General features: G+C 42.6%; 1 protein-coding gene and 1 long non-coding RNA gene across 7 annotated transcripts; one reads left to right on the top strand and one right to left on the bottom strand.

Annotated features, from left to right (window-relative positions):
• Window positions 1-1,056: 1,056 nt before the first annotated feature.
• Window positions 1,057-23,187, bottom strand: akap11 (A kinase (PRKA) anchor protein 11). 5 transcript variants are annotated; one of them, XM_051403178.1, is made up of 13 exons: window positions 22,742-23,158; window positions 21,609-21,768; window positions 19,441-19,545; window positions 17,951-18,061; window positions 17,802-17,855; window positions 16,903-17,034; window positions 15,684-15,948; window positions 10,980-15,393; window positions 10,637-10,777; window positions 8,090-8,176; window positions 5,153-5,199; window positions 4,145-4,344; window positions 1,057-3,835 (listed from the first exon to the last, which is right to left on the bottom strand). In XM_051403178.1, the coding sequence occupies exons 3-13, from the start codon at window positions 19,501-19,503 to the stop codon at window positions 3,650-3,652; spliced, it is 5,700 nt and encodes a 1,899-aa protein (XP_051259138.1). In that variant the 5' UTR covers window positions 19,504-19,545; window positions 21,609-21,768; window positions 22,742-23,158; the 3' UTR covers window positions 1,057-3,649. The 5 variants fall into 5 exon arrangements, with proteins under 5 accessions (XP_051259138.1, XP_051259137.1, XP_051259141.1 ...); XM_051403177.1 differs by lacking the exon at window positions 21,609-21,768 and having other exon boundaries at window positions 22,742-23,187; XM_051403181.1 differs by lacking the exon at window positions 21,609-21,768 and having other exon boundaries at window positions 8,090-8,173.
• Window positions 7,398-17,568, top strand: LOC127365395 (uncharacterized). 2 transcript variants are annotated; one of them, XR_007885197.1, is made up of 3 exons: window positions 7,398-7,604; window positions 8,031-8,193; window positions 16,846-17,568. It is a non-coding gene; the product is annotated as an uncharacterized LOC127365395 (long non-coding RNA). The 2 variants fall into 2 exon arrangements; XR_007885198.1 differs by lacking the exons at window positions 7,398-7,604; window positions 8,031-8,193 and adding an exon at window positions 8,638-8,752.
• Window positions 23,188-24,083: the final 896 nt, after the last annotated feature.

Raw genomic sequence — 24,083 nt, 5'->3', positions numbered from 1 at the left:
GATTCTGGAAGTTTTGGAGATTACTGTTTAAGGACTTTTTTTGTGGAAAAAACATATCAGACACACATTATTGTTCCAAGCTATTTGTATACATGTCTTAATACATGTCTGGAGGGATCTTTAAGTGAAATTAGCAATTTCACTGTATAAAAAGTCATGCATTCCAAAATACATCACTATTATCAGTAAAATGTTCATTCAAAAGTATTAATTATATAGAGTTACCCCTTTCAGGGTGTTCCATTATTATATACATATATTAATAATAATAATAATAATAATAATAATATATATTATATTCTTACATTTCTGGAGGGATCTTTAAAATCAATTGAACTGGTTGGTGTCAATGACGGAGTACTTGAGCTCATCTGGCAGGGCTTCTTAGAGTACGTCAGACAAAACAGGTTGTGAACTACTGTTGTCGACATAACAGGATGAGGGAATGAGGAACTCATGATGTAGCTTAGCATAAACAAATTCCTGATGGTAAATGGACCTGTATTTGGAGTTCAGTATCTTGCTCAAGGATACTTCTACCCGCTCTGCCTCTGAGCCACAGCCACCCCTGATCTATAGTCACACATTTCAAATCCCCTACAAGGTGGGAATGCGTAATGTAAAATGGCTTGACCACTCTCTTCTTTCATAAACCCAGTGGGTGAAGTGAAAGTAGGAGTTTCAATGTGTAAAAATATTCTCAAAGTACATCAGTATTATCCGCAAAATGTATTTGTAAATATTCATTATGCAGTCACCCCTTTCAGAGTTCAGACATTACATCAGCCATAACATTATAATCACTGACAGTTGAAGTGAATAACACTGATTATCTGGATATCATGGCTCCTGTCAGTGGGTGGGATATATTAGGCAGTAATGGAACATTTTGTCCTCAAAGTTGCTTTTTGAAGCCTTTGAACACCAGTTACTGCATAGAATGATGTCCATGTTTTGAAGTTGATGTTATCTGTGATACCACACCTTGACAAAGTGAAACAATATTACACACAATCATACAATGATGTGACTTCTTCACTAAATGGAGACAAAAAATAAGAGCACATGAAAAAGCTTTATTGTCACACCAAGCTTTAACATAAACAAATTTAGAGTTTTTGACTTCAAGCTTAGAATGTGTAAACTATTTAACAATGCCACTAGGGAGAACAAGTAGTGAACTCACTGTTATATAACTTACATAATTTATTAAATATCTTTGTTTGGCAGGATTTTACAAGGAAGCAAGGAAAAATACATAAGTTAGTGGAGGTGAGGAGGTACACCCCTTTTTTTTTTTCATTTTCAATTGTCCTGCCTGTGTCCGGACGGAAGGAGGCAGGACGTAACACTGGGAACAACAGTAGCAAAACAGATTTACAGTATCTGCTTCTAAATGTCTTTGTCTGTCTTTACAGGTACACATTCAGCTTTCACAAACAACAATATAGCGCGATAGGTCAATGGGGATGCACAGGAATGTAAAGTAGATAAAGAAAGAACAGGAGAGGGGGGGCAATGGGGGAAAAACCCTGCTTCAATAACTAAACATTCACACTGGGGGAGAATTTGTACACTGATGCACTCTTCATGTGTCAACTCATGAATACATTCCTTCAATGTAAACCAAGATATATGCACTCTCTCACTTCAGGTTAATACTTCACTCTTTTCTTTTCTACTATTATTCATAATAATAGTAGGTATAACTTTGGGTTATATCACTGGATTTCTTTTAAAAAATAGTGGATTTTTGTGATATAATGGTTTTTGTGTGTAAACAAATCATACAGGACAAACACCTTTAAGATTATATGACCATTTGGCAGCCTAGAGATTAAGCAGTAACAGACAAGGCATCTGCAGAGACCTATAGCATACTGTGAGGCAGTGTGGACGCAGACCAATCACTGTAGCTCAATTAGTGTAGGCCAATACATTAAGAAGAATAATGTTGAACTTTAGCTTCAAAAGTCAATAAGGATTTAAGCCATGCAGGTGAACACCACCATCAACACTTTTATACAGTTTATAATATTGGACGCGAGGCTGTGGTATGTTACAGTGTTTCAAACTCACGAAGGAAGTCCTGATAGAAACTTGAGGACCTTGCAGCATCGTGTCATCCTTAGGTCCCTCACTTAAATACAACAATAAATAAATCGCAACATCAAAATTTATCCCAATCATTTTTTTTTTTTTTTTTTTTTTTAGGGGAGGAGGCGGATGTGCATGTAACTGACCATCCATGCCAAGGAGGAAAATCACAGAGGATGCCAGGAGAGGTCTGAGGGCAGGGCTGGAAATGCCCGGTCTCTCTCCTCTCTCTCAAAAAAAAGTGCATCTCAGCAAGTAGCTGGTCGTGCTGTGCATGTGGACGTACACATGGGGGCTGGTGAGTAACAAGGGTGTGTGTGTGTGTGGGGGGGGGAGTTGTGGTATTTTAGAGTTGTTCATTCCACAAGGTGACTGTGGGGTGGGGGTGACGAGATGTGTGAGTCCAGGCTTGAGCAATGTACAGACTGGTAGATTGTGGTTTTGGAGTTGCAAACCGGCGGGGTGTCTTTAATTACTAAAAGATCCACTATCTGCGTCATTGGATCTTCCCCAAAACTGGACGTGGGCCACTGGCACAGATGACCGGAGGATCCATCATACGCTACCGGCTAGAGGGAAGGGAGTCACCTTATGAGCTACGTTTGGCAACATTAAGCCAATAATCATGGCTTGTTTCATAGCTTTGAGCAGCATTTCATGTTTCAGTAGACATACTCTACCTTCAAAAAATAGACTTTTATATATCTTTTTTTTAATACCCATCGCCCCAGTGAAAATCATCCACTCTAAGTATTTTACTAAGTTTGACAACCGAGGAGATTGAGGCTAGGCAAGCAGTGCTACAGTATTAGATACAACAGGAACACCAATACTGGCAAGAGGCGGCTTCATCAAGCACTATCTATCACTGTACTGCCAAATAAATGGCCCCATTTGATCATCAATGCAAAATGACAGTGTAGTACAATTTACTGAAGATATGGGTTATACAACTTTAACAGTGACGTCTCAAACTGTACGTATGGCAGCATATTTGTTAAATGTGACAAGTCATTATACCAGCATTAACTCATCCAGTGGTCCAGAGAAAAAACACTTCACTGGAAGAAAATGTGAATGACAAGCAGAGTCACTGTGAGTGGATTCATACTATGGGGGGACAGCTGTGATGGATGTCAGCGAGTGTCTTGGATTCCCTGTGATAATACAAGGGTGTGGTGTGTGAATGTGTGCGCACAGTTGGTCTCTTAACATGTGGAAACACCACCACAGAGGTGAGCTGTGGGTGTGATGACATCATCCGCCCAAACGCTATGGGGATTCCCTAACAAAAAACACATTCTCTTTCTCTCAAATGCATTTCTGTCTCTGTCTGGAACAGATGGGATGAGTCTTTCTCTCCTCTCCTTTTCTTTCTGTAGCTCAAGCACAACAGCAGCAAGGTGTGAGGGTTTTAATTCAGAGTGTAGGCGGGCAGGAGAGACAGCTCACTAAATCAACACGTGTGATATATGCAGCCCGATAAATAAATGAATTGATAAAAGATGATAGAGAGGAGAGGAGAGGAGGAGAAAAGAAAAAAGGAGAGGCCCTAGGCGTGCTCCAGAAGCCACTGGAAGAGGGGGATGCGGTGAAGGTCTCTGCCCGCCTGGAGGGCCTCCTCTCTGGCCTGGGACTGACTGTGTGTCTGACTCTCTTCACAGTAGCGCAGAAGCGAGTGCAGCAGCTCGCCCACCCTCCACTTCCTCTCCCGAAGTCTTTGGACCACTGCTGGCAGCTGAAAACGCACACAGGTGTCATTCTAACTGTAATCTAGAGCAACGTGCTGCAATTGAAAGTGTATGAAAACTAGTTAGCAAGTGGAATGGATAAACGTTTGAAATTGTCTCCACAGCACAGCTAACTCTAGTGGAAACCAGAATACCACTGTACAATATTGCTAACCTTTAAAACCAACATCAACAAACATGGAAAGAATGCCATCGTTCACTGAAGCAATTTGACTTGGTTAAAGAGAGTCTTAATGTTTGGGAACCTGTTTGATGGCAGGTAATGAATATGTTCATAATGGACTGAGGGCAATCACCTGCTGGAGCTCTCTGTCGAGACTCAGCTGGATCAGGGGAACGTCGGCCATGGAGGCCGCCACCCACTGCAGCATGGTCCTGAGCTGAGAGTCCAGGCTCACGTGATGGGGGCGCGCCCGGGCCTCCCTGACGTCCGAGTTCAGCATGACCAGTGCAATCCTGGGAACCTGCACCTGAGTCCTGTCCACACAGAGAGTCCCTGCAGCACAGACAAACGTGAATCATCCTTGCACATTTTTCTTTCCATTTTCCTGCTTTTTATTGAGTTTATAGCACACTCTAAAAAGAAATTCAGTGGACCTATTGTCACCACTTGAATTAATGCATGGTTGCAAGATAAAACTTTCATTGAGTTAGATAAACCTTTTAAGTTGCAAACATTATTTGAATAAACATAAATAATGTGGAAAAACTAGTAGCCCAATCGACTTAAATTTGTGCTACCAATTACTAAATAAGTGGTAATTAAAAATACCTTTGACTGTAGAGCAAAATTCCCCTAACTCAATTAAGTACATTTGTTGAAGGTAATTTCATTAGAAGTTGCCATAACTCAAAAGACATTAGTGTACATTGCTGTGATCTCTTCTCAAGTACTACAAAAACAAACAAATACACCAAGTTTCATATGTAACAGTCCTGTTCTACTCTAGTGCTGGGTTCCCACAGCAAAACAGACCCAATGAGGATCCCCCCCCCGGGGGCTGCTCTGGTTTGACACACACATATAACACAGAGTGACGGTGGAGGGAGTGGAGTGGATGAATGAGCGTTAGTGTGGCTGAATATGGGGGTGGTAAAATCCCCGGCTACAGCACATTCAGACAGGCAGACAGGCGTACATGTGCAGCCAGAATCAAGGCACACTGTTCTAAAGCTCAAGGAGTGGAAAGACCTCAAATTAGGAGAGAGGCCTGTCTCCTAACTCTCCAAAAGTGCACCATGTTTTTTTTTTTTCATACTGGCTACCTTAAAAGGTGAAGTTGCAGGCAGTTAAGTGTCCTTACCGCTGGATTCCTCTTTGACTTCAGTCTCCTTGTCCTCTGTATTGTCACTGTTGGATGAGAAATGTTACCCAGGTTAATCAGTAAAAAGGGTGGAATGGCTGTGGGGAGATGTGGCTGCATGCAAGGAGATACCAATAACAACAAGCATGCTTAAGCTAACAGCCTTTGACATAAGCACAGCAGGATATCAGAAGCCACAAGCACTGCAATCAAAGCAATCCTGATCAAAAGCCATCTTACACACACTGAGGAAACCATGCTGCATATTTCCAGTCACTCTTAGATTCCAGTAAATTTACTTTTCTGCTTCAATGTCTTTTGTCAGTTAAGACACGATGACTAAGAGTACATCTCAGTGTGAACGTTGATTTTTCCTTTCTGAAAATCTACTCGATAGCCATTTTGTCAATTGTGCAAATATTTGCTGTGTGACGTGCCAACAGGTAAACAGTCATTTCTCCACTTTATAAGATTGTTAATCACAGTCTTGTTGACACAGCCCACGGCTACAGACACTCAGACTCTGCTCAATATGATATAAGGATATCATTTTCTCTCCAGGAGGACGTCTAAGACTTCTCACATTCACTGTTTTTATGAACAGGAACATGAAGCAGCAATGACAATGTCAGTGAGGACAAACAGCAGCACCAATTTATACATTAAAGAACAAGTAAAGTTTAATAAAAAACAGTACATAACACAGTACATATAGACATACTGGAGCCTTGACCAGCATAAGCCATATTATATGAGACAATTCTGATTATTTTTTCCTAACTAAACCACAAACCTGAATCTGTGAAAACCTGCCACCTAATGGCAGGCACTGGACGGCCCAGCTGCTATTTGCTGATCCTCAGTGCCAAGTGACATTCCCTTGTGATGAAGGGTGATATCCTCCATTACTGTACTGTATGTTATTTCTTTTACTTTAATTACTTCTTTGTTTATTCCTGCAAACTGTTACTGTTAACCAGGCAGAAATGTCTGTCTAATCCAGTCAATTAACTACCTCCCTTCATCACAATGGAAGAAAAAACATAAAATCCTGCTAACTGCGACAATTTCAACATTGCCTTCTGTGGCTTATATACTAAAACATTAATTCTCAAAGATTTGGGTCCACAAATAAAAGTGCAGAATTTCTTCTTCCTGTTAAATGCTCTTATTTTTTGTCATTTCTAAAGTATCAAATGTGCACATTGTTTTCCTGATGATGGAAAAACAAGATCCTTAACTCCTGCTAAATGCACTTAAATGGTCTTGTTGATAAAGCAAATTCTGTATTTTTGTAGTTTTCCATTGACAGCAAAGGATTGAAACACAAGAACTGTAACAGTATATTGGGTTTGCTGCATTCTAGGAGACCACAACCAGTATCAACATCAACATGCATTAACTTGCTTGAGATAGTTCATTACAGTGATTATTTTGTCACCTCATTTTTTTCTGTCAGTACTAATCATGCAGTTGTAAAGCACTGATTGCTTTGATGGTGCATTCAGATGCCTGTGGGAAGCACTGACATCTGAGAACTGGTTGTCAAACAGAACTGAATTCATGTACTTCCTTTACGGGAAATAAAACCCAGAAAACATGGAAGTTGTTTAAAGTGTAACTAAACCCCCAAATTCTACTAGCTTCCTCCCTCCCAGCAAATAAAAAGAAATGCTACAGAGAGAATCATATTGGGGGTGTGGCCATGTCACTACACAGTATGTGACGCAGGAGGTTACAATGGCCAGAGTGACAGACTGAACACCGGTTCAAGATAGCAGGAGTAAGGCTGCCAATAGTCAGAGCTAACAGAGCTAACCAGCTATGAGCAGCTGCTGTCAGACTCTCCGTGTCCAGGCTGTAAACACCGCTGGAGCTTTCACAGTCACTGAAAACACATTTACAGCTGTTCGTCAAAGTTTCTGCTACCTGTGTGCAGACTGTCAGGCTAACAGCTATGTAGCAGGCCACAGCCTGCAGAGTGGATACATTGGTTTTATAGGATAGGTTGGTAACCAAAAGTGTCACCTCCCTCCAGATCAGCCAATAGCAAAAATGTCCACATTTTGAACTGAACCAATCAACAACACTAGTCAATACCCATATACAAAGGTTTTCAGCAGGAAAAAAAAGGTTTCGGGTTTAGTTAGGGTTGGGTTACTCTTAAAGGATAACCGTGTCAAACAGTTTTTGCTTTTTCTTCTTCTTCTTCTTTTTTTTTTAAAGACTGCTGCTCAGTGGTGGACTCTCATCCTCAAATGAGAAATGATACTGGGATTTCCTACGAGCACATGTTGATTAACACGTCGATTGATGGTACTTCACTTGATATAAGCTGGAACAAGCGGCAGCATAAATGGAAAGAAAAACATTTGCCAGCCTGAGAAAACGATTTGTGTTTATGGACGGCTGGCAGTACGGACTGAACTTGTCAATGCTGCAGAATATTTTCGTGAGTATGACGGAAACATCTGCAAGACAAATATCTAAACATATTAGTGGGTTGAACTGTGATTGCAATGGGGGCAAGAACCCCCAAAATATACTAACACTACAAATGACCCTATTAAGCAAACACAGTACACACAGAAACAGCAAAACATTGCATGCTGACGTTAGCATCAAAAAGCATATGCCATGTCAAGCCTACTTATTCTTAGAGCTTTAGTGTGGTCATGCAAGGGGCTGGTGGTTTCTAGTATGGGACAAAGTATAAATCAAAATGCCATTGCACATTGCATGTTTTCAATCATTTTCACATGATGAAGCAATGCCCTGGTTCCAGTTTGGGGCTGAGATTTTCCACTGATGGATCTGTTACATGCTCCCTTGCTTACTTTTGGCATCATACAATGACTATATCTTTGTTCCATTCTAGGTGTACCCCCAGGCCCTAACGGGTGGAAGGTTAGCAGTTTTAAGCAGTTGCTGACCAACCTGTCAGAAGGAGAGAATGACATCCGCTCCTCACAGGCTTCCCCCTCCAGGCCCAGACTGCTCCAGCTACTGCTGTTCCCATTGCTGCTGGAGAGAGAAGGCAGGTAACGCACCATTGTAACACTGACTGGGGCTAATCACATGAGAGCTAGTGAAATGGAACAGATCAGAACGTAATAAGCAGTTTCATCCCATTTGCTGTAATGACCATGTCTATCATGTATCAACAAACAATACTCAGGTTGATGACCATTTCTGGCATTTGGAATAATCCTTTAAATGCCAGGTGAGGTTCAAAACAGAGGAGGATTCTCCAAATGATGCACATTTTTCCACCACCTATCCCACTGAATCATCCTTAACGCAGATAGAGACAATTTGTTGCTAAAGGCCTAAAATGTGAGATCATTACATTCTTGTCCTCCCATAATCCTGTTAATCCTGCGGGTTCCACCAGGACAACCAGCTGGCAACAGAAGCACAACAAGATACACTCTCTGTAATTAGTCAATGATTAGCCTGCTGGCTGGAACCTGCACACTGTGGCGTGCAGTGCTCAGTGAGGCTGAAGGGAGAAACATTTCTGATATCTAAAAATACCTCCTTTAATCTGCATTACCTCAGCGACAGCTTTCTCCCTGTGGTTTGACTGAATGACACATGGTAAGAGCTTTTTTATTTAGTCAATTATCACGCTCAGCGTCTCAATTAGCCCTTGGAGGTGATTTCTTTTTCTTCCGTTATTTCATCTGCTGAGCAGAAATGGCTGCAGCGGGCTTTTGAAGAGAGCCTAATGAATTACACATGGTGGACTTTGTTCCTGTAGAAACACTGCCTGAAGTAAAGAGAACACTCAGACACACCTTTAGAAAATATTATGATACATTAACTTGGCCCTGATGGCCAAAATAACTAGCTGCTAACACATTGTGTTCTTTTAGTATCTTGGGAAAGAATGTCTAATGTTGTCAGTTTTGCTTCCATAGAGATAACAACCGTTGCCAGAAATGTCAACAGCATAAATTCCCAAAGACTTGCATGTCACTTAGAGGGCTGATACGCAGACTCACTCTCCCCTTTTTTTTTTTTTTTACATACATATACACAAACACTGATGCCCATCCAAGAAGAGTAGGCCAAGTACTACTTGGTCCTTATCCCTGCGGTGTATTTCACAAACATTCTCAGCAGGACTTGGCTACATAGATGGCTACATAAAATCTTTAACGACATATCCGCTCAAGCTCACATAAAATGCAACACTGCAAACAGAGAAAATTACATTTTGGTGGTGAGGTCTAAATGAGATTCCCAAACCATACACGGTGCCCTGTGCTGACCTTGGGAAACCTCCCTTAGACTCAACCACAGGAGACTCCTGCTAAAAAGGGTCCACCATGAGCAATTAAAGAGTGTTTCTCTGCTGCTCTGGGTCTGAGGAAACGAACAGTACAAATTGGCAAGGCATGACCAATGACACCATGACCACTCAGAAATAAATTCCACTTCTTTTATCTGTAATATTAAATCTATGTCAATAAAAAAATATGTTACAACACAAGTAGGACACACCTTGTTCTATCCATTTTAAATGCTTCTTTTTTATATTTAAATATTCATGCAGAAAATCTTTCAGTATCTTTCATGTCGAAATCAATGCCAAATTATAACGCTATAAAAAGAGGACACACCTCTTTTTTAAAATAAGTGTTAAATATTTTCTTATATTTTATATTAATATGGAAAAATCTTTTTCTACATTTCTAGTGTTATAATTCTATAATTCAATAATATAATTCTTTTACCTTATATATTTATATATATTATTTTATAGTACATCTTGTAAATATTGTGTAGTTTAGATTGTTCACATTTAAAGAAAGGACCAAATAAAGACACACAGTTGCCATCCAGTTGGAAAAGATAACCCTGGCTCCTGTGAGATGATGGCAACAGCAGCTGTCATCATATAAAAAACAGTCCCTCCAGAAAAACGCGATTATGCGATTGCATAATTCAATGCATAATCAGCCAAAGTCCGCATATTTATGCGGGGGCCTCATTTTTTCAAATATGCTGCACTTTCGCGCATAAATTGCAGATTTCCGCGCAAAATACGGGGCTTGCATGATTTCATAATCCCCGCATTTTTGTTGCAAAAAAGTCACATATATCTTCGCAGAAAGGTTGAGTTCACTTCACACAAGAGCAGCCCTTTTCCCCTGTTGCCATTGGAACGTTATGAAGTGACGTAGTTACGCGACGAAAAGCTGCAAACCCCGCGAAGCTGCTGCAGTTTTTGCAAGTTCCCACAATTTCATCGCATAAAATTGCATAAATATCCCGCATATTCCATCTCATTTTTTAAGAAAACATGCCACATAATCAAGGATTTTTGCTTTATCAGATTAATGGTTTAAGTAATATGCAACGTGTATTCGTTTTGTAGTACTACAGTAAAATACTGACGCTGACGGAAATAGCAGCAGTGTGCTCTACAGGTGGATATTTGGTATGTTACGAGTGAGAAAGCTAGTGGTTGTATACCTGTCACTGAGGTGAAGGAAGCTGCTGTTGTCGTCTGGGTGCTCATCCTCAAAGCTCAGGTTAGACCAGCTGCCCAGGCTGTCATCTCCTACACTCAGCTGCTGGGACACAGAGGACTCAGTGGCTTCCCTACCTGGACAGCTAAATGCACACAGAGATGGAAGGACAGATAAAGGAAAGGTTCAGATTCATGTTCTGTTTATATAGTAAACTGTTCAAATTAAGTAAGTAGTAGTAGGTAAGGTAAGAAGTAAATGTGAAATAGCAGCTTTTGAAGTCAGTAACATGAAGGGGTCAGAGCACGCAAAAAAGCAACTACTAATATGAATCTTGGTGTGTGTACCTGATGCTGGCAGCCTGACAGATGTTGGACAGGGCTGAAGTCATGATCTCAGCTGTGAGGCTCTCAGCGTAGCTGGTTCCGTCATGGCCGATGCCACTGTCGGCATTAAGGCTGGTGTTGCTCAGCTCACGTTTAGCTGTCTCCATTGCCATGGACACCATCTCCTCTGCAAACATTGCCCTGTGGTCAAGGTCAATGTGGATCTTGGGAATCTCTAAGCTAGAAAGCCTCTCAGCCCTTGAGTGACATTCAGGCCCTCTTTTCCTCCTCTGTAATACAGGCTGGTGGTGGTGCCTGCTGAGTTTGGTGCAGTACGGGCACTCCTGGACCTGACAATAACGGCATGTCCTCTCTCCCAGGGCTTGGCCCGGTGACGGCACCTCAGACAACCTCTGGGTGTGAGTGTGTCTGTCATGACCTTGGGTCCTCTGGTGCTCCCGGGATGAATGTCCAACTGAAGCCAGGCTCATCTTCAGAGTATCATTAACTATTTTCCTGGCGTAATGCTCGATGACCTGCATAGCCCTACTCCTGTAGCCTCCATCATACAGGCTTCCTGTGCTGTGGTAATGCTTGCTCTTACCCTCCTTGGACAACAGGGGGCAAGAGAAGGAGTTCCTGATGAGATTCTCTGCCATGTCTTCAAATTTGGATTTCTTATAAAGACAGGAGTCAGTCAGAGACTTGGGCAGCCGTACAGAGGAAAGACGCAGCTTGCGTGTTACATCACAAGTGATGTTGTAAGCTAAAGACTCTGCAAAGTTTAACAGGTCCATGTACTCCCTCTGACTCTGCTCTTCAGAGTCCCTGCAACAACACTGAGCATCCTCCCCTGACTCTACTCTGTCCTTGGGTGACGAGGCCTCACTACTAGAAGCTTTCCATTCATCTGGCAGCGACTTGGAGGAGTGAAGGTGGCTGCTGGAGGATCTGTGCTTGATCTTGCGACTAGCATGAGCCAAGCCTAGTTTTATGGAGCGGTAGGCCAAACGGCTCGCATACTGGTCTAGGACCAACTCCCTACTGCCTCCCTCTTTTTTCAGTACCCTGATGAGGTAGCCAGCATATTCATCCGTCACACTCTCACAGCTGGGATACTCGGAGGTCAGGCCAGAGGTGGAGCTGGAGATGGTACTTGATGTGGAGGTGGGAGACCGGAAGACAGAGGCTATCAGGTCATTAGACCATTGCTCAGCCAGCCTCCCTACCCTCCAGTCTTTGTTCTGGTCTGCGCTGGGTTGAGACTGGTGTTGGTAGTGGTGATGCAAACATTCAGAGCTAGATCTGTCAAAGCTTCTTCTTCTGTGAGCTCTGTGATATGGACACTGCTGGGCTGAGCTCACCATCCTCTTCACATCATTGATGACCTCTCCTGCCACCTCCCCAGCATAAACCCACAAGGTGTTCAGGGTCTGCTCTGAGAACTGAGCCACACTGTCTCTCCTCCTCTCGCTGCCCTTGCTCATCTCTTCCTCCTCCTCTGCAACTCCGAGTGTGTCCATCTCTGTTGCCATGGAGACAATGTGACAAGCCAACCGCTCAGCGTAGTGGAGGGCTTCCTTGTTGGACATTCTGCGAGTGGACATCTGGTTCAGTTCATGCCGGCCACCGCCTGTCTCTGAACACCTGTTAGTTCCACCAACACTGCCCTCTTCTGCTAATTCTTCCTCCTCATCCTCATTGCAATCTGCTTCCTCAGACAGAGACCGCATCAGTTTGAGCATAAATTCAGCCTTGTCTGCTTCAGGGGTGATGTCTTTCGGCCCTGGGCCAGGCTCAGGCTGATAATGAGGGGTGGGCGGTGGGGTAGCGGGGGAAAATTCCTTAGCTAGCTTGCTTTTCAGCTTCTTGGAGAACTGTTTTATCTGTTTCTCTTTGGACACCTCACTGGGCTGCTGAGGGGTGGAAGGAGGAGTTTCAGGAGTCCCACCAGATTTTTGGCCAGAGCTTGGGCCTGAGTTATCCCCAGGAACAGATGTCCTCCTTTGTCCACCCATCTCGCTACCCGGCACATCAAGAGTATCCATCATCACAAGATGGGTTTCAGCCACACCTCTGGTCCTGGGGTCTAACTCACAGCTGGCTCTTCCCTGGCTCTGAGATCCTGTCTGAAAGGAAATGTGAGGAACGCTAAAGTCTGCTGCTTGCTCTTCAGGGCCACCCTTGCTAATATACCCAGAATCACTGCAGTCATATCTAAAACTCTCTCTGCCAGCCCCCTGCTTTGAAGGGGAATCTGGAGCCTCATAATTAACTGTCTCCTGCTTAGAAGAAGAGTCCCTTCGGCTTCCGACTGTCTTTGTGAAGAAATCAGCACAGTCACCAAAACTCTTCTTCATCTTAGAGGCAGTTATTAGGTCACAAGCTTCAGTTACTATCATATCCACCATGTTGCCAGAGAAGTTTTGGAATGGGGACTTTCCTTGGGAGGGGTCTCCTCCAGGTATGGGAGTCTGAGTTTCATGACCGTAAAGGTGAGTTTGTGCAGATGTAATGGTGTCAGAAGAAGATTCACTTACTCTTTTGGGGCTGGCCTGTGGGGTATTTGACAAGCTAGACTTACACTGACAGGTCTCCTCAGGGTCCTGGAGGTGGGAGAGGGCTTGGCCTGCTTGGGGCACAGGGATACAACTGGCCATGCCTGATACAGTGAACAGGGCCTTCTTCACTGTGCAGCTAGCGTCCTCTCCTGAGGGCCCTGGGACTGCTCCAGCTGAGCTGGCACTTAAAACCTGCTGGTTAGCAAAGGTACTACAGGTATGAGTGCTTGTGTCCTCTGCACTGACATAACAGATGTTGTCCAGAGACACACTAATAGCTGCTTGGCTAGTGAAAGCAACATCAGCCTGAGAGAGCTCTATGAAGGCCTCCTGTATAACAGACTCTGATAAGTCTGAAGCATAGGAGGAAACCACCTCCTCCTCTTCCTCTTCCTCTTGCCTGTGGCCAAAGGACCAATCACTAGGGGTGAGAGGGGTCGAGGGGTGTGAGAACTGACAAACTTCCATGATGCCTTCAAACACCAGCTCTTCAGCCAAATCAGCAGCAAAACGTGTCACTGTGCTGTGGAAAATCTGTTTTTTCACTGTCAGGAACTCCTTCAGCGCCCCAGACACGGCCTCTCCAACCAGGAAGCCAGCTAATCCATTGATTGCTCGTTCCTTCAACACATACGCATGGCGCATGCCAATCTCATGGAAGGCCATCTGGAACACTGAGGAGGTTAGCCTGGCAGCTAGGTGACACAAGGTGGTGGTACAGGAGGACACACCTTTTTGGAGGTCTCGCAAGGCACTCCCCAAGCTCATTTCCACCAGGTCAGTGGCAAACCTCTGGATGCCATCCTTCAGAGACTGAGACTTCTTCTGCAGCTTGGCCACTGTTACAGTCTCCTGTATTTCTGACAGCTTCATCAGGTAGCCCGAAGGGTTCTTGAATTCCTTGTGGCAGACACAGCTGAGATTCTTGTTGTCACTGATGTCAATGGCAGACTGATAGCCACACACAGATCCCAGAATTTCTTTGGACAGACTGCTGGCAAAGTCTGAATAGGTCTTATACAGAGAGCAGAGATCCTGGGGTTTACGTAGCTCTGTACTGTCCCGTCCATCTCCATCTGTCTTCCAGAAGTATTCCAGTGTCCCACCAGGGTCTACCAGCGGGCTGAAGGCTGAGGAGCTGACAGGACTAAAGAGTGGGCCACCATTCTCCTCAGAGGGCGTCTGCACAGGTCGAGGGGAGTCAGGCACCTCAGAATGAAGTGAGTAGGGAGAGCCTGGTTTCAGAGGAGTGGGTTTTTTCACATTGGCTGGGAGAGTGGGATGGTCAAAGCGGTGAGGGTTCATACCCTTGGTTGAGCAGCCCCTAGAAACATATTTGGATGCTGACCCGCTGGTGCTAGACTCAGTGGACCTTTTCTGTGTGGCTGGGGCACTGATGGCATCCAGAGGCAGTGCGAGAGTGCAGCTCTCTGAGCTCAGCTCATCCAGGTCATCAAACTGGTCAAAACTGTCAAAGAATTCACTGACTTCGGAGTCTGAGTCTTCAACTCGCTCTCTGGGCCCCCCTGGCACCTGAGGGATGTCCAGCTTGGCCAGTAGGCTCTTCTGGTAGCCAACCTCATCCAGGAAAATGATTGGGCTGGGGCTGGAGCAGTCTGAATCCTCTGAATCACTGACATGAATCAGTGGCGAGGGGAGACAAGCTCCAGGACTGCAGTAGGTCCATTGAGATTCCACGCCTGAGGACCTCTGCACTGTGACAGACACACCTGGACCTGACTTATGTTTGGCTGAATACTTTGAAGATGAACTCATGATAACGCGGGAGCCTGATAATTCCTTTCTTCTCTTGTGGGCCGGGACTGTCTGTGATGCCACATCGCGCTTTTTAAAAGGGTGATAGGAAGACGCTGCTGTGGAGATGGATATGAAGGAGAGGGGAGAAAACAGGTTATATACATTAAAATATAAATATAAAGATGAATAAAAAGAAAGCGAAAACAAATGCTGTTCATCCATTGTGCCTTGATTATTTACAATAGTATAGGAAAAAGTGTATCCCAACTAGAAAATAACGTATTAGTGCCATCTAGCAGTGACCTGACCCAATTTCAATTCCTGCCACAAAATTATCTATATTCAGATGGGATCACAAGATACCAGCGGCTACCAAATGCCACTAAGCATTAGAGGTTAAACCTACAGGGACCGTCTCCTGTGTCGTCCTCCTCCAGATGCTCCAGGGCCGTGACAAAGTCGTCCTCGATTGATGAGACCGACTGGTTGGTGTCATCTTCCTCCGGCTGGCTGGGCTCAGCTGTGCCCCTCTGAAGAGCCTGAAGCTCCAAAGCATAGCGGACACCTGCCAAGTAGCACCCCAGCAAACCCACCAAAGATCCTACACTGGCCTGAGGGTATACGCTGGTGCTGGGGTTATGCCTCAGCACGCACACGGCCTTTACCCAACACTGAAAGCAGAGGAAGACAGCAGAGAGAGAGAGATAGAGAGACAAAGAGCAATGAAAAGAAAAGAAGGGAAAGAAGATATTGACAGTTAAGCCTGGCTGCCTGGTGATTTATTCAGCTCATTCAGAGAAAGATTACAGCATATGTAACCAACAGGCAGACAGAGTCTATAAACTGTTAAAGGAATCATGTCCCACAATCACTTGGAATGAGAAAAGCTGAAAAGATCTTGACTTTTGCAAAATAAACAGAATTCACATGGACATTTTCTTATCCTGATCTAACAGGAGAGGGAGGGGGGGATAGGGGTCGGAAGTGTACTGTTATGTCTGTACTCTGATTGCTGAGTTTATCTGTTGCATGTGCAGAATAAAAAATCACTTAGTTCGAGTCCACTTTGTAATGCAGATCGGTGGGAGGTCTCACTGTCTGAAACGGACAACAAAACCACAGAGCGAGCCGCAGGGCTGGCGGCAAGGCTGCAATTGTCGGCTGAAAAAAAAATACATCTTTGTCCGTCTGTCCACCCACATTTTTTATCTATCTGTTACGGACGAGGCCACAAATGTGGTTAAACAATTTATACAACACATGCAAGAATTTTAGGAAGCAAAAATCACACACCTGAAAAGGGATGTATTTTGCTAATGAGTGTTAAAAGTCGAATCGTCCTAAAATATAATAAACATCTGCTAAAAGTGCAGTGACATACTAACGTGTGCATGTTTCTAATGTAAATAAAGTTGATTCAGTTTATTTCCGAAATAAACTGGCATTAATGCTTGTTGACGGAATTCTATGGAAAGATTTGTAAGAAAATAACTGTTAGGAGAGATCTACAATACCCTACCTCATTCTTACTTCCCCTTATTTTTTCCCCTTACTTCCCTGCGCACTAGCTTTACTCAGCATGCTGACTGGGCACATTCCTTTAATAGGAAAGGCTTGTCACCTACCTGAGGCCCGCCGTCCTTGTGCTCTGCCAGCCTGCGGGAGTCTTTGAGCAGCAGAACCTCATCATTCTTGAGGCTGTGAACGTGGAGGGACCTGAGAAGCTCACACAGCCCTCCTGACAGAGATGACAGAGCCTGGGAAAGAAGGCAATGACAATGCATTAGCTTGTAGGTCAAATGGTAAATTACAGGACCTATCAAGAAATCATAGGAAAATTTTTGCTACTAACGTCTAACCCCCTGGGGGGCCACAGCTCAGGTAACTGTTGGACTTTGATAAAAGCCAGAATTCCATCTGTGTTTTTTCACAAAACTGTTTGCCATTGTTTCATCTGTACGTTGTATGTGTAAATAGGCTTGGTCTGCTGTGTGTGAATTGGCCCAGATTAGAGGGGTTAATCTGAGCATGTGAATTTCAATATGTGTGTGTTAATAATGCCTATAGATGTGGGAGAGTGTGGTATTGGACTAAAAAAGTGTTCTATAACGTTACTCAATATACATCAGTAAATAGCCCTTTGTCTGTTCCACTGCATATGCCCCACACTGGTGCCTTGAAATTATGAGCAATGTCCCGCCCACAAGAGAATATGATTGACACTGACACCTTCTCAAGTAAAAGTAGAGTAATAATTTAATATCAAACATTAAAGATAATGTTGAAAAGTTTGTTTTTGCAGCATTTAATTGAACATATACTTAAAGTACTCATATCCTTTTCTTAAGTAAAAGTAGCAATATTGTACTTAGTTACGCTCCACCATTCCACGTTCTGAATTTCATGTAAATGTATGCTGCTTCGAAAAAACAGTTAACGTTTTCATTGATTACTAATAATCGTATCGGCCCTGAAGAAAAAAATCACATCGGTCGATCCCTAATTTGTAATGATGAAAACTTACCTGTTGGGTGACATCTTCTCCTTCACATTGACCAGGCAGACACACAAAATGAATCTGGAAAAGCACAGTAGATGGTCAGCATCAATGTGCGTTATGTTTGAATATGGCTGACCTCTGCATATGTTCGCACTGCGGTTAATGTGACAAACCTCTGTCAGTCTTGTGGAGTCTCTGGTTGGCAGCTCCAGGCCAATGCTGCATAGCTCCTTTTTATTCCTGAAGAGGCTCTTCACACACTGCGCCCCACTGTCACGCACGGTCTGCAAAAACACACAGTGCTTTTTAGACCAAATGTGTATGCATTTGTCCACCACTGTAGCATGCATAAAATATTGTATTAATATTTGTGCATACTCTTTAATATATCTGCCTGCTTTTAGACGACTTTAATACAGATCCTCCTGGGTAATCAGACTATATTCAAACTGACATTTTAAAACACTTGTACGATCATACTGGCCAAACCATTTCTAGTGAAGAAAACACATCTCACCACATTAGAAAGTGCAGTAAACAATCTAGAAACCACTGAGCACAAGCACACAAAACAAACAAGCGATAGTATAGTACTGCAATACTGTATTATCATACTAATTACAAACTGAACAAACAACTAAGATAAGACCTGTTGCGCTTTAACATTACATTAACATCACAAGTGAAATTACAGCAGTCAGTGTTTTTTAGGGATGGGTATCGAGAACTGATACTAAAGCTACTACTTCCTGGCTGGTCAGTACCAAAATATCAATAAGCTTGTGAAGGAAGTAAACTGTTATTGGTATTTCTGTAACATTTCAGCTGATAGGGCTTACTTCACTAGACTTAATGGAAATGTAGCTTAATGCAATTACTGAGGAAACAACTTAATTCTGCTAAAAAAGGAATAATGAAACAACTGTTTGAATGAAACAATCTTTTTACTATTTTCATGTCACATCTTTATTTTTTGCACGAAATTATAGCAAGTAGCATTGGTATCGACTTTAGACCCCCGACCGATATGTCAATCGTCTGATATTGACCTATCACAGATGTATCAGTGTATGTGTCATCCGATTTTAGAACAGTTTTTTTCACCTAGTATATAATACAGAAAGGCTTGTAGTTTTAACACTACTGATGTTTAGCTATTTATTTTATTTTTATTTATTCTTTATTTTGTCAGAGCTCGTTTCTAGAATTTGTTGAGACTGTAGTCTATACATTAAATGTTTTAACATGTTACATTTAACTTATTTAACTTATCAAGTTATTTGTTTAAGCAAGCAGCCTTCATGAGTACCTTTGCAGAGTCATATCAGTGCAAAATTTGAATATTTTCATTCCAGCTCAAAAATTCTCTACATTGGTTGTCATGTCTGTGAATTTTTCCGATACAGGTCTGGCTCTAATCGATATCGGTATCAATAAAATCCTAACGATACCCAGCCCAAAGGATTTGTGAGGAGCAAGCTAAATCTAACTTCAACTAGCCCTGCAGATGTGCTTTTTAAATATTAGGTGCAAATATCCATCAAATATCCAATATCAGATTCAGTGGTAGGCATAAAGAATCACTGCAGGGTGGTGCTTGAAATCTCCTTTCACAGACAGACAGCTGCAGAATAAAATGCAGTGTCCCGGCCGGCAGACAGACCTCTTTCCGGACTGAGGCCCTGGACCTTATTGGAACTCCTCTAATACGGGCACAGGCATCCATAATTACAGAGCGCTGCACTTGGCTGGCTGATGGGCCGCTCACCTGTAAAAAGAGAAAGATGCCAGGGGAGAGAAAAAGAAATAGAAGATAACAGAGTGAGTGACATGGCAGGGAAGTTTAGAGAATGGCTGAAATAAGGTTAGAGTTATATCGGCCCGCTACTGAGCCTCTGTTAAGTGGTACTCAGCTGTCTCACCCTCAACCACAGCAGCAATCACATGACAAAGCAATGCCAGTATCAGTGCTATTAGTAAACAAAGAGATATCACACTGTCTCTATCTACTGCTGCACACCTATATGCCAAACTAGGAAGCGTGATGTGTCAAAGTCAACGGTGTACATTTAACAAAGAGCCGAGTCACTGCACCTGTGGCATTCAGTCATTTACTGAGCCAACTATTGGATGAACTCAAGCCTGTAAAGCAAAACATTTCACTACAGGAGGCAATGCAGTGCTCTGAATCGTTGAGATTCTACAGCCAATCTGCTAGACCCACGTTTTTCTTCAAACCCGTGTGAAAATACCATGAATCAAGCTCTTCAAAGTAAGCCCAGACTTGTCCTGCTGGTGAGGATAAGCTATAGTAGGCCATGCTTCTTTGATATTCTTTAAACAGCCAGGCCTGCGTCAAAGATCAAACGGCACGGCAAGAGAACAGGGGTGTGTGCTCTGAGCAGGGGAAACACACTTGGTAAGCAGCATGAGAGAGCGGGTAAAGGAGGCAAAATATTTACAGTGTACAAGAAGGAAAAGTTTCCCAAGAAATCCAAGCCTCTCCTTTGAGGTACAGTCCAAAGCGGCTAGTTGAGTCTAGACCCGAGGCAGGCGGTCCTATTGATCAGCCCATCCTACATCCTGAGAACCAGAAGGGTAGAAGTACATGCCACTGGCTTCCTCTGGTGATCCAGGACCTCCTAGCTTTTCGTGGGTGCTTTGGTGGGCTGTGCAAAAACAACAGAGCCAGCAAACTGCAACCTGACCTCAACTATGCACAGCATCTCAATTCACTCACAAGGGGGAGCTGGCACAATGACATCTATTATGGAGTGTGACTAACAGAGATTAACTACATAATGTCTGAAGCCTGGGATGTTCATGTTTAATTCAGTGGTACAGTATATGAGAATCAACTTAGTAGGCCTACATCATGACCTTATGCAACTTGTGGTTACATAATGCCACATGTTATTTGGCATTAGTCACACAAACTGCAGTTAAGTCTAACTAAGTTTAGGCTTCTTCCAGAGCTGATTCATATAACTCATTTTTAAGTTTGCACAAAAATGTAACAGCGATAAGCAGAAGCAGTCCAAGGATTCTGGGGGGCTGTTTGTGATCATCTCTTAAGGAGAGGGCAAAACAACCTGTCAAGGGTGCAAACTGTGTAGTCTAAAAACTTGTTTGGTTGGAAGCTGATGTGGGCCAAATTTTTAGTCTGGGTGGCCGGAAGGGTAGATAAACATAGAAAGAGAGAGAGAGAGAAAGACAGCCCCAGAGAAGAACTCACAGCTCACTGCGAGACCAAACACCACTCTCTAATGAGCCACAGGTGACCCTCTGGTCAGCCAATATCAGAGCTAGTCTTTGCTTCAGTTGATAAGCAGAGAGAGAAGAAGACAAATACATAATGTGCAACTGTTTCGATTGATAGAAACAAAAATACCACACATTCCAAAGTCCCAGCTTCTAACTGGGCATTTTTCACAGCACACACCCCAACTTATCACAGTAGGAAAAGCACAGGTGTCACTAATAACATGGCTTTGTTCTATTGAAGGTGTTGGACAAAACAAGTAATTCACTGATTATCACCTTGTGCTTCAGAAAATTGTTATATATACAGATAGATAGAACATAGCATAGAACATATGCTAAAAGACAACAAATGTTATACAGAGGAAGGAAACTCTTCAGAAGGTTGCCATTTAGACTTTTTCACAATTTTCTAAAGATTTTATAAATTGAATTTTGACTCTTTTTCTTTAAAAAATGACAATACAATTTGATTATCAGAACAGTTGGCGATTAACTTAATATTTGACAACTGATCCATTGATTGACTACTTGTTACAGCTCTACTCCAAACAGAACAGCAACTAAGACCTAATTTGGATCCTCTTCATTCATTATCCCATCGATTAATCTGTCAATCATTTTTTCAATTGTTGGATCAGTTGTTTGGTCCATAAAATGTCAGGAAAAAATGTCAATCACTGTTTCCCAAAGCCCAGGCTGACGTCCTCAAATGTCTTGTTTTGAGAAGCTGAAATCACAAAATATGGACATTTTTTAAAAAATGATTAACCAATTGCAGCAGTTAATTTAATAGTTGACAACTAATCGATTAACTGCTGCAGCTCTTGTTGCAGCCCTACTACATAGTGAATAACGACTAAGACACAACTTGGATGCATTGTCTCCAAACAGAATCCTTTGATGTATTAAAAGTTTTCATTGTCAGTGGACACATTTTACAAATGGGCTGCACGATATGGAAAATACATCACACTGCCACAAAGTGTGGGAATGATCATGTTTGCATCCAAAATTTTTGTTTTACTGAAAAAAACTCTACAAATCGTCATGTGAAGTTTTTTGGGGTCTCTACAGAAATACTGTACTTCATTATAATGCTGTTTGTCACACATTTCACCACTTGTTGACAACTCTCATGCAACAGACTGAAGGTTGTGCATGTTAAAAAATAATTGAGCTTAAAGATGTAATATGCCTATTTACGTAACCAAAGGCTTAATAACTCAACCATGGACTGTGTGTTTGTAAGCAGAATATCCAGCTAATATGAAGCTTATGGGGCTGGTACCCGCCGCGGCGGCAGCAGCAGCAGCAGCAGGCCACACTGTGGATGCTGATGTTGATTCACGACTACTCGGGCTCTGTGCAGTCATTACCAGAACAGACCAACAGTTAACTAGCTGGCAGTATCAGCTCATAACAAACCGCCGCAGACATAAAACGACGGCCCTTCCGCAGCCATATTAACCACCGTGCTAGCTAGTTGACGGGCTGTCAATCAGTGGGCTAGCAGCGGAACCAGGCCGCAGTCGGCTCGGTCTGTGATGTCACCTTATTGTCGCTAGCTAGCAGCTAACCACCCAGCCAGCCAACGATAACGTTGCGGTAGACTCAAATGCCTATAAACTATCTGTTCTCATTTTCGGTATATTCCTAATATAGCTGTTTGCCTGTATAAAGTAACGTTAGTTGTATCTCACCGCTCAGTGTCGGACTCCAGCAGCGTTGACGGTGGCCGCTGTTTAATGCGCGACTCGTAAACGATTCGTCCGTTTTGAACTCTTCCTAATGTTACTGAAGTAAAGCAACAGTTCGCTCCCTTTGGTTTTCCACTGCTGCCATGACTATTCCAGCTGTATACTAAATGTGTTATCGTAAGCTTAATAAATGCTGTACCTGACGACTTTACCATAAAGTGGAGACAGGACAGTAACGTTAGCTCAAACTCTTTTCAGCGTGTTCACCTTTGTGCCCATTTAAAATAACTACTTATATTCTCCCAAAGAGCCAGACCTGCCCTGAAAGTTAACTGAATAATTTCAAGAGGATACTTATATAAAGTTATACACACTGTGCTGTCTTACGATCTATTTCAGAGATTCTTATAAAGGAATCGAACTTCCCATTTCCGCCTTCCTCCCATGAAAACAAGAGTGAGGCATCACCAATCACACGCGAGAAATCGATATGTGTCGCACTGGCACTGTCGAACACAGAACAATCAAACTGCACGCAAATGAACAAAAAGGGGTTTATGATAAACATTTATGTTTTATATATTTGTTTTTTATGCAACAGTAGACACAATATTCAACTAAACAATATTGTGTGGAATGATTTATCATTTAGTTTATTCAAATCTTGCACTTGCGTTTAAATGCCACTGTTGATGCATTCAAACATCAATGGGACTCAATGTTGGTTTAAAGGGGGCTATATACATTTGAATTAATTCTGTAATTCCCTTCCTTCTCTTGCATTTATACATTTAGACAACTTTATCACTGAATCTGCTGCTGATATTAATTAGTTTTTAGTTATTTGTATTCATAATTGTAAAGTGATTCAGGGGCATGGCCTACTGCACAAGAAAATTAACTGATATCTAAAATGTGTACAAGAAAATAAAACTAAAAAAACAAAGAATAATCATTTCCAAGGAGCAGTTTATTTATTTTACTTTGTAATGGGTTGTTTTGCCCTTTGGTTGGCTGCTTTTTTCTGTAGATCTTGTTAAACAATGCCATCTCTGTCTAGCAATGACTTGACGTTTCTGGGCAGGCCAAAAATAGATGTATTTATGTATTGTTTATTTGTATTGGCACAAGTATGTAGCATAAACAAATGCCACAAACTTGTGGGAAAACGGTTGAGGTGAGTCTGTTGACAATTAATAGAGGTGGAAGGGAATAACCAGTAAGTCCCTTGAGATAAAGTGAGATGACATGAGAAAAGAAATGTTGACCTAAAGTAGCAACTGAACACATTTCTAGTTTAAAAAAAACATGCCCAATATAATGCAAGACAAGCAGGAAAGATAAG

This window comes from Dicentrarchus labrax, unplaced genomic scaffold (assembly GCF_905237075.1).
Source record: "Dicentrarchus labrax unplaced genomic scaffold, dlabrax2021, whole genome shotgun sequence".
Classification (NCBI taxonomy): Eukaryota; Metazoa; Chordata; class Actinopteri; family Moronidae; genus Dicentrarchus; species Dicentrarchus labrax.
Note: the sequence above shows the minus strand (reverse complement) of the source record. Positions and strands in the feature narration are given on the sequence as shown.

Bases quoted from the DNA above. Each gene is read 5' to 3' on its own strand.
- akap11 (XM_051403177.1), bottom strand. From the start codon at position 19,503: ATGGATGCCTGTGCCCGTATTAGAGGAGTTCCAATAAGGTCCAGGGCC. The intron at 4,345-5,152 runs GTAAGGACACTT...TCTGTGCTGCAG, and splicing joins AGTCAAAGAGGAATCCAGCG to GGACTCTCTGTGTGGACAGG. The intron at 3,836-4,144 runs GTGATTGCCCTC...GTGCGTTTTCAG, and splicing joins TCGACAGAGAGCTCCAGCAG to CTGCCAGCAGTGGTCCAAAG.